Here is a 10,619-nt window from a genome sequence, read left to right as displayed (position 1 = left end):
AACTCACTATGTAGACCAGGTTGGCCTTGAACTCACAGAGATCTGCCTGCCTCTGCCTCCCAAGTGCTGGGATTAAAGGCCTGCTCCACCAGGCCCAGCCTCTTGCAAATTTCTTGAACTTAAAAAAAAAAAAAGATTTATGTATTTTGTAATTGAGAGAGAGAGAGAGAGAGAGAGAGAGAGAGAGAGCATGACACATGTATGCAGGTGCCTGTGGAGGCCAAAAGAGGATACTGGATCTCCTGTAGCTGGAGTTACAGGTGGTTGTGAGCCACCTATAACCCAGTGTGGGTGCTGGGAACTGAACTCCGGTCCTCTGCAAGAGCAGCAAATGCTCTTAACTCCTGAACCATCTCTTTAGCTCCCAACTTGGTAAAATAACAGTGAGCAATTTTCCCTTCTCCCCTTATAGGCATTGAAGGTGAAGTCAATGCCTCAAAAGCTGGCTGGAGTGAGGCTGAGATCCACGAACCACCTCAGTGTTGAATTAGCTTTGAGGTCCTAACAGGAAGGGAGTGTTGGTTGGAAAATAGGAGCAAATGCCCATCAGAACTTGGTAAGAAGAGACGCTGAATCTCTGTGTGCTGGGATGGGACCCAGGGCTAGGCACACGGCCACTGAGCTGTACCCCCAACCCCCAGACTTACTCTGAAAAGCATTGTTTCAGGGTCATCAAAAAGTCCTTGCCTGGTCTGGGGCTATAGCTCAGTGACAGAGCACTTGCCTAGCTCTTGAGCAAGACCATGGAGCCTCAGGCATTGTTTAAAATAAAAAAGCATGCTTTTATAAAAGTTCCACATCACAACACTAGTTTGCTTTCCCTCCTACAACAGCAGTTGAAACTGTATTTCCTTCAGCACTATAATGTCCTTCAAATTTATCTATAGACGTCAAGAAAGAAAATTTAGTATGAAATTTTTTTTTTTTTTGTCTTTTTGAGACAGGGTCTCCCTGTAGTACCAGCTGACCTGAACTCACTATGTAGACCAGGCTGGCCTTGAACTCACAGAGATCCGCCTGCCTCTGCCTCCAAAGTGCTGAGACTAAAGGCATGCGCCACCACGCCCAGCTAAATAATTATTTTTAATTATGTCTATGTGTGTGTCTATGTGTGGATATGTGCACGTGTGACTGCAGGTGCCTAAAGAGTCCGAAAGGCAGTATTGGATCCCCTGGAGCCAGTTACAGATGAGTGTGAGTTGCCTGATGTAGATGTCCTCTGCCATAAAAGACAAATTTTTTAAAATTCCTAATTCTACTGATCTCTACTAATATCAGTATTAGTAGAATACAAAGTATTACATAACACAAAAATCTATACATACATCTAGTACTTATCACAGTGATGTCATATCACATAGCCTCTGGAAAATTCTACCATATGCTCATGAGAGTGAAAGAGGCAAATAACTTAATAACTTGTGACAAACCACCTAACCATACAGTGTCTGCTTACATGTATAAGGAATTCCCACATCTATTAAGAACTTAGTATTTGGGGGCTGGAGAGGTGGCTCAGTGGTTAAGAACATTGGCTGCTCTTACTGAGGACCAGGGTTGGGTTCACAGCACCCACATGGCAGCTCACAACCATCCATAACTCTAGTGCCAGAGAACCCTACACCCTCTTCTGGCCTCTGCAGGCACTGCACAGCAAGAGAGCACTATATACACACAAGCAAAATACACATAAAAAAATAAACAAATAAAAAGAACTTAGTATTTGACGCTAACATTGCATTTTTCAAGACAAAACTCTTAAGAATTCCTTCAAACACAAGTCATCAATCTCTGACACCCAAAAGAAGTTATCTTTACCCCCACTGGTCAAGGTTACCCAGTGGCTTAGAAAACAAGCTATAGGGAGGCAGTGTGGGGATGAAATGTGGCCGTGTGCCATCTAACAACCTGAAATGAGATGACACCTCAAATAAAATATATCAACAGCAAAAAGTTGAGGCCTTTTAGGAAAACCTGACCCTGACTCACCAACAGTTAAGTCCCAAGTGAATGGCACAGCTATGCCAGTGAGTAAGCATGGCAGCCTTGTAGCCCCAATGTGCTGACAACAGTGCTCAAACCAGAACTCTCTGACAAGATTAAGAGAAAACACAGTTATTCTGGAACTCTTTTAATATGCAAATGATCTGTGCCCTCTCACTGATAAATCCCTGAGTGTTGTTAGGTCTGGTCCTCACCATGACCTGACCTTAACACAGCTCAGGAGCAGACTTCACAGAAAGCAGGAATCGAGGTAAAGCTAAGGAATGAGGGAACAAGAAGGAAAGGGAGGACAAGGAGGTGGAGGAGCAGCAGGAGGGAGAGTGTGGGCTGGAGCAGCCCTACTCCACTGGTCAGCGCCTGCTCCTGCCACCACGCTCTCCTGATGCCCAGCTTCTCTACTGCTGCCCTGAAGAGTAAGCAGAAAAGAGCTGTCACAACTCCATTAGGGTGTGGGAAGGCCAGAGTGGGACGGGGGTAGGGGGAAGCAACAGGACCCCAAAAGCTTTTTTGATTTTGTTTTTTTGAAACAGGGTCTCATGTAGCCCAGGTTGGCCCTGAACTCTATATAGCTAATGACCCTGAACTATTCTCCTGCCTCAATCCCCCAAGTGATGGCATGGGCCCTCATTTGGGCCGGGGATCTAACTCAAGGCTTTATGTATGCTAGGCAAACACTCTACCAACTAAGCTATATTCCCAGCCCCCCAGCAAATATTTCTAGGAACTAATTTTAAGATGAAAGTGAACAGCTCAAGCAACATAATTTTAGCCATCATTTCGCTAAAGATAAAACTCTGGCTAGTAAGGGAATTGAAAGCAGGATGTGGAAGAGACACCTGCACACCCATGTTTGTGCCAGCATTATTCACAAGAGCCAAGATGTGGAAGCAACCCAAGTGTCTGTTGTGGATGGATAGGCAAACAGAATGTAGTATACAATACAATGGAATATTACTCATCCTTAAAAAGGAAGGAAGGCTTGTCACATGAGGAGGCATGGGTGGACTTTGAGGACATTATGCTAAGTGAAACAAATTGGTCTCAAAAAGGCAAAATTTTGTGTGCTTTTACTTATTTGAGGCATCACAATCGTGGACAGAAAGTAAAGTGGGAGTCGTCAGGGGCTGAGGGCTCCGTGGAATGAGGAAACTGTTTAAGGTTGCAGTTTCCAGTTTTAAAAAATGAAAGGTTATGGAGATGAACAGTGGTAACAGCAGCACAATGCTGTGCCCAAGCTTAATAACACTGAACCTGACACCTAAAATGGTTACAATAATAAATTTTACATTATATGTATTCTTACCCCCAGCACCCAAAAGAACAGCCAAGAGTGACAGGCTCAAGCTGTCCAGGAACCCACAAGCGTCTTGGCTGACACTGGTGACTGTGGACAACCATCAGAGGCAACAGGGAGTCAGAGGAGAACCACCCGGGACAAGCAGCATCCAAATTCCCACAGCCCTCCCTGGTGACTGGAACAGCCTTTCTTCTCCAGCACCTGTGAGGACCTTCCACTTCTAGTGCTTTCCAAGTCCAGCCTCAGGAGAAGTCAATCTGTCCACAGGAGGTGTAGTTTCCAAAGCTGTCTACAGTGAACCGCTGAGAGATGTGAATGGACTTGAGCTTCAGGGAACCAAAGTAGAAGTTCTCAAACAACTGAAAAGGAAGAATTCACAATTCAGTGAAGATCTAAACAGAATTGCAGATCAGAGTGTCAAATATCAGGATCTCTTTTTAAGACACTGCACCACAACAATCCCAACAAACATCCCCTGTTTATCGTTTCTGTATTTATTCTGAATAATGATCCTAGAGAGGTGGGATGGGGGTAGAATGAGAAAGGAACAGCCAGTTCTTCTTTCTGAGAAAATGCATTAGAAAAAAGGTTGCAAAGTCAAGGTTAAAATATATCTCTTGAGCAGACATTACCAAGAACTTGTAATAAACATCCTGGGGCACAATCAGTTTCCTGGGGCTTGACAAAGCTGCTTCTGACTTTCAGTTACTAAACCAAGTAAAACCCACTAGTACCAGAGTTTGCTAAGTTCGCATGAAACTCCACAGAGCACATTCCTCTACCTTGTCAACAACTCTTACTAGGAGCACTGACAACATAAGGAGAAGATGAAGCTCCAGGCCACACCTGATAGGGACAGGGGACACTCCAGTGACAAACAATCAACACTCAAACATGCAAAACAACTAGAGGAACACTGGATGATGAAGGAAAGGCACATGATAATGCTTATGGAAAGCCTTTAACCAGAGGGGGATTCAGGTCAGCAGCCTCCAGGAAGTACTCCACAGGGCACTCTTCCACTTCATGAAAACTTTCAAGAGCATTAGAGGAAGGGAGGACCTGACCTTGTGATTAGAACATTCAGATGGCAGAATCCCAAGTGACACTGGAATTCACCCCAAGGCACACTGCTTGGATAAAGGGTGTCAGAATAGTCTACAGCCATAACCCCCTCAATGATCTCAGAAGCTCAGAAGTGTGAGGCCTGGTTAGTACTTGGATGGGAGGCATGTAGAAGAATAAAGGGCTTACCTTCTGTTAGGAGGCAAAAAATTCTGGGTATTTCAGTAAGGCCCTGAGAAAGCATTCCCTTCTTTTCCTTGTTTGGTAGGTTTGAGCCCAGGCTCTCCCTGAATGTGCTCCATCTCCAAGACACGCCCCCAGCTCCAAGCAGCCTTTCAATGCAAGTGCCCAAAGATGCTTGAGCAGAATCTAAGTGTAGAACATAGCTCTGCGCATGGGCAACTGTCTGTGTCTTCACTTATTTTTAAAGCAGCTCCCACACCCATGAACTGCAGACACTAACACCTTTCCTCTTCCTGCAATTAATGGCCTAGAACAATGCCCAAGGTTCATTAAAAGCTAAGTTTACAAAGTCCAGTAAATATTGATTCTTCAACATGACATCAGCTTGACCCCAAAGATCTATTTAGAAGCTAGCTGTGAGCTGTGCTGTCCTGTCTTTCTAAAAGGTGACCAGCTCTCGCCGGCACTGATGCACACAAGCAACTCTGCTTCCTGGCCCAGGCAGCCTGTGCAAACCATATCCACCCTTTTTTTGTAAAGAAATCCAACCTGAAATGATTACCTGCTAATCCCTTTGCTGAACATTAATTTGAAGTGAAAGCTACGTCAACAAGACTGACAAATTTACAGCTTTGCAAACTGAAGCTTTCTAAGTACAGAAAATACAGAACTAGGAAGCCACAACAGGCGGATGGAACAAAGCAGAACAGGCCCCCAACATCTGCAGCAAGATGCTCTAGAAGAGCTGGTGGCCTGAGTCCTCTACTGTCTCTTTGTGGCCTCAACCCGGTGCTGGAGGTGTTCTACCTATGACCATGCTTTGCCTTGTGGGGACCTCCAGACAGTAGGATCTGCCAGGAAGAACCTTGCTACATTGAGGGTAATGAAAGGAAACACAAGCATGGTTGGATGTGACTTCGATTAGGAATTTATGAACATTAAGAGAAGCTGCAACGTAACTTCTGCACTCCACAAAGGCCCATGCAGGCTGTGGAAAGACATGATGGCTATATGACACCACTCACTGTGCCAACCCCATGTGGGACAGATGATCACAACAGGCAGAGGTTCAATAAGACAGGCAAAAATGCCTCGTGAACTGTAAAGTGCTAGTGAGAATCAGGATTTCTTGTGGTCTTTTTTAAACTTTCTCTGTTCTCTTTAATTATGTATTTATTTTACACAGGATGCCCTGGCCTGCTCTCAGGCCTTTTGGATAACATCACAAATCCAGTGGATTTCTCATACAAGCCCCCAGCATAGGGCTGACCCTTAGTCCAGTCTTTCCTATCTGTGTTCTTGTTCTCTCTGAACAGTTGTGATGACTTTGTAATAGATGATTTCCAAGCAATTTCTCAGTTACTTTATTGCTTAGTCACTGTTGTATTTTTAGTGTGAAGTCTGGCTGTCAGCTCTATCAGCTATTCCTAGTGACTCATGAGAATGGAACCCTGTGGAGGGAGGCACTGATTCCTACATGTGCTGTAACAGCATCTAGTAGTCTTCATGGGACCAATAATATTTGCTGGGCAAAATGACAACTAAACTAATGCCATAGATCTCTGAATGTGTCTACAAGTCCAAAAGATAGAACACAATGATGTGTGCTTGTCTAGACTAGAACTGAAAGTCTAATCTGTAAGTTACCATCAAGGACTCTCTGACAGCATTTACCCAAAATTGTATCAGCTCTCACTAAGCTGGGGGTGGGGAGGGTCACTAGATTCTAACTGGCTGTCAAGAAAGAGCCTGAGTTGAATTTCTGCTTCCTGTCTGTCAATAGCTAGATCCTTCTCTGGGCTCAGTTCCTCATGTGGAGTATCACCAAGGATGGACATTCTCGTGCAGACGCACATGGCATGGCTCTGTCTCCCGGTCTTCAGGAGTCAGGGAGACAATCAGAAGGCCTGCAGAAGACATGGTTGGGATCATCTGATGAAAAGGCTGCTGAACACTCTACTCCACAATCTGAACACTTCCAAACATATGTTCTACTTCAACAAAAATGTTTACCTACAGCCAGCTATGGCGGTGCACACGTGTAATCCCAGCATGCAAGAGACTAAGGCAGGTGGATTGAAATTTTGATGCTAGCCTGAGCAACAGGGTGAGATCCTGTCACATCAGATCTGATATGTGTGGTAACAGGCATGGGCACTGTTATTTCTCAGTCTGAAACACCCCCCACCCCACCCCAGACTCATGCTTTGAATGTTTTCCCCTAGCTCATGGCACTGTTTTGGGACACTGTGACTCCTTCAGAAGGCCTGGCTGGCAGAAGCAGATGAGTAGTTAGGGCAGGCCTTTGATGGTTACAACCTAGCTGCTAGCTGGCCACTCTCTGCTTCCTGGTCTGTGACGTGAGGCAGCTCCACCTCACACTTCCACCACCATGAATGCCACCATGCTCCCAAACCCTCTGAAACTCTTGAGCCCAAATGAACCTTTCCTCCCTTAAGGTGATTCTGTCAGATATTTTAGTCAGAGCAACACAAAAGCAACCAGTATAGGCATTAGCAAATGCAGTGGGTGGTAAGGAAGCACCGGATGTCGAAGGCTGTGCGCCTGGGAAAGCCAACTAGAGGAGCCAGACTAGAGCTGGGCCATGAAGCAAGTACAAGGCAGTGTGTGGAAGAAATAGATTAAGGAGGCCCCTGAGGTTGAGTTCATGAGTTGGACTTCAGCCAGCCAGGGTAAGCCACCGAAGGCCTCTGAGCAGGCTGGTGGGAAGCCTGTCTGGATGGATGCAGGATATTTTGCTGCCTAGAAGAGGAAACAAGAAAGCCAAGGTGAAAGCAGAAGTGCCCTGTGGTCTCCACTCAAATAGCCACGTGGGAAACAGGAGGAATGGGAATCAGAGAAGGCAGTGGTTTTTTTGGATGTGAAGGAGATAAAGAAGCCAGGGAAGTGGGGCCAGGACACCAGGGAGCAATCCCAAGGGAGCCCTGCAAAATTCATGTTTGCTCTTATACTGTGGCTGCATCTCGAGCTCTACTGTCCCAGGCCCTTCTCCAATCTATGATCTCCTGATAGGTTGAGATTTTGAGTTAGACACAACTCTGCAGTGCTATTAAGTGGTGGAAATGCATCACCATCAAGAGCTTTACAGCTGTCCATTGTTTAACTGAGTTGTTATTCTTTATACATTATGGAATGAATACTTTGTCTATGTTACAGATTGCAAATATGCCCTTCCCATTTATCTTTTTTTTTTCCTTTTGACTTTGCTTATGATGGTATTCACCGTATCAGTTTAAATTTTTATGAACTCACATTTATCGTAGCAGGAGATTTTTTTAAAGCAAAGAGTCCTGACACCAATACTGTTACAGACTAACAGTGAAGCATAAAAATACATTAGTACTGACAACAACACTAATAAAGACTGCAAGAGCCAACACTTACTGAGCAGGCAATGTGCTGAGGGCGTTCTGTGAGCGATACACGTTCATAATCCCAAGAAACAGGTGCTAAGATGATTCCTCATCTTATAGTGAGTGTGAGGCTAGGAAGGCTGCAGTAACTTGCCCAAGGGCACGCAAGTTGCTGGGGTTCAGAACATACCACCCCATAAATGGTACTATGGCATTTGAAGGAAAGTCGGGAACAGGAAGATTTCTCTTGCCTTCCATGATCCCTCTTCCCCTGAAGCAGGTCTTAAGACATACTGGAGAGACTCTCTTCCTGTGCCTGAGAAAACAGACATTCTTTGTGAAGATACAGGACACCCCTTGTTAATGCTGAGGCTCAGAAGATCATCTCCCAAAGTGTGGTGCTTTGGAATGCCAAGCACTCTGAGCTGAAGGCCAAGCACTCTGAGCTGAGACACTGCCTCAGATTCAAAACCTTTCTGGCATTGCTTGATTTCCCCTCAGTGCAGGAATGGGTTTTCTGATCTTCCATTTTTGACTCAGGGAACTCTGTCAAAAAGTAATGCAACTTCCCTAAACCCCTTCCTAGGAATCTCCAGGTTTCCCCAGGAAGAAGACACCAAAAGTCCTCATGATGATGCCCAGACAGACTTACCTATTCTGAGGACAGCTGGGGGCTTCATCTACACTGACTGCCTACAGTTCTGCCCCTCTCCCCCCAGGTCCCTGGGGAATGCCCAGCTCTCGCTGATACTCAACCTCGGGATATTTAAGGTATGTAAGCATCTACCACCACCTGCCTCTACATTTTTTCATATTTCTATGACTCCCATGTATATGTGCAGATAATGAATTCATGTGCCTTTTCTCCTATTAACCATCTACTGTCAGTTTTAAGACTTAGACCTTCAGAGAGGGAGAAATTCTCAAGTTCTCCCTGGTTTACTGCCACTCGCTCACACCTTTCTGCCTTCCGTATTCCAATTGTATTCCTCCATGACTGTCCACACTTTGTCAAACTTAAATATAAAAACAGATACATTTATGGGGCTGGAGAGACGGCTCAGTGGTTAAGAACACTGTTCTTGCAGAAGACCCGGGTTCGATTCCCAGCACCCACATGGCAGCTAAAAACTGTCCGTAACTTCAGTCCCAGGGGATCCAACAACCTCTTATGTCCTCCACAGGCATTGCACGACACGGGTGCACTTACCCACATGCAGGCATAACACTCTTACACATAAAATAAAAATAAAATATTTTTAAAAAATAGATACATTTACTTTTTTGGGGGGTCTTTATTTCTGAAGGCTGTGTTACATACAACTTTAATAAATGTGTATGCTTTTTTTCTTATTAATCTGTCTTTTGTTGGCAGGGTTTCAGCCTTAAACTGTCACCCTGCACTAATCTCATATTGCTTATTTGACCTAGCTGCTTTTCCTGCCCTAACCTTCTTTATCTCTGAAAACAGGATGCTTCCAGTTCTGAAGTTGCCCTTGGTGGGGGTGGGGCCTGGTCAACTGGGTGGATCTTAAAATGGCTGCCAGGTGAGCACCATGACAGTTGACAGCCGCCATGACAACAGCAGGAAAGAACCATAAAAGGAGTGAGAAGAGGTGGTGCCCATGTTCCTGGAAAGTCCTGACCCATCCCCAGGAGAGATACGACCCCCCGCCCCCCGCCTTTATTAATGCATCCTGCCCTCCATGTCCCTAATAGGTGGAGAGCCAGACTTGTGAGTATATCCTCCATATCTAATCGTGGCCAAGAACTAGTCTCCCTCATGGTACACATTCCTATTATTAGTTTCACTTTTCCAAGAGGGGAACAGCTCTCAATTTGGTAACAGAACCTAGTGATCAGAGAGAACAGAAACCTATCTTTCCTATAATGTAAGGTAGAGACTCATCTCGGAAGTCCAATCCAGAATTTGAGCCCTTTAACCCCCTACCACAGCAGCTTCCCTTTAAAAGAGGGCCCCAGTGCAGCCCCAACCACTGCCAAAGGCTGCCGTGCACGGCTGTCACTGCCATCTTCCTCTGGACCTTGTTTAAGAGTCAGATGGCTCTATCTCAGCTGAAACAATTTTAATTGAATTTTGGATGAAAATAGGCATAAATCAACTAAACTGCTCCATTTAATTAGATACCTAAATGAGAAGAGAGAAGAAAAATCTTAAACTATAAGTTTAAGAGACCAAGAAAAAAACTTGGTTGCTCTTTTGAATGTAAGGTAGTTCCCGAAGAGTAGAGTTTTATTGTTTAGAAAATAATAGCACTAACAGGAAAAATTTAAATTAAAAAAGAATCTACTCAAAGAGTTTCAGTCATGTTGAGTTTTTTCTCTTGATGCTGTTTTATAACAATTCCCTTGGGGATTTTGAAACCTAAACCATTTTCTTCCTGAAAACATTTTTCTGACACACATGCACAGGGTTCTACAAAGGAACAAAACAATGAAGAGGTACACAAAACTGACTATTTGGTAAGGAAGTAGAGACAGAATACTGCCAGTCTTTGTGCTAGCACTAGCCAATAACCAGGCCTGGTTTGATACTCTAAGAAACCTGATACCCAAGTCAGTGTGGTATAACGTGCATACTGCTGTCCTGTACTGTATAGTCCGACTAGCATTAGAAAATTAAACTTTTAATGTGTATGTGTGTTCATGCCAGTGCAGGTGTGTGTGGAGACACA

At 44.6% G+C, this 10,619-nt stretch overlaps 1 protein-coding gene across 4 annotated transcripts in view; it reads right to left on the bottom strand.

Annotated features, from left to right (window-relative positions):
• Positions 1 to 1,751: 1,751 nt before the first annotated feature.
• The window catches only part of Ascc1 (activating signal cointegrator 1 complex subunit 1), a 123,862-nt gene continuing 114,994 nt past the window's right edge, over positions 1,752 to 10,619 (bottom strand). For 2 of the 4 annotated variants that reach the window (XM_008836636.3, XM_008836637.3), the window contains exon 10: positions 1,752 to 3,660. In XM_008836636.3, the coding sequence (XP_008834858.1) occupies positions 3,544 to 3,660 (117 nt within the window). In that variant the 3' untranslated portion in view covers positions 1,752 to 3,543. The remainder of the gene's footprint in view (positions 3,661 to 10,619) is intronic. The other 2 variants (XM_017799036.2, XM_017799038.2) reach the window with 2 other exon arrangements.

The sequence above is a fragment of the Nannospalax galili genome, unplaced genomic scaffold (genome assembly GCF_000622305.1).
Source record: "Nannospalax galili isolate Female #2095 unplaced genomic scaffold, S.galili_v1.0 scaffold1437, whole genome shotgun sequence".
Classification (NCBI taxonomy): Eukaryota; Metazoa; Chordata; class Mammalia; order Rodentia; family Spalacidae; genus Nannospalax; species Nannospalax galili.
The sequence above is the reverse complement of the archived record's forward strand: the minus strand, read 5'-3'. Positions and strand labels throughout refer to the sequence as shown.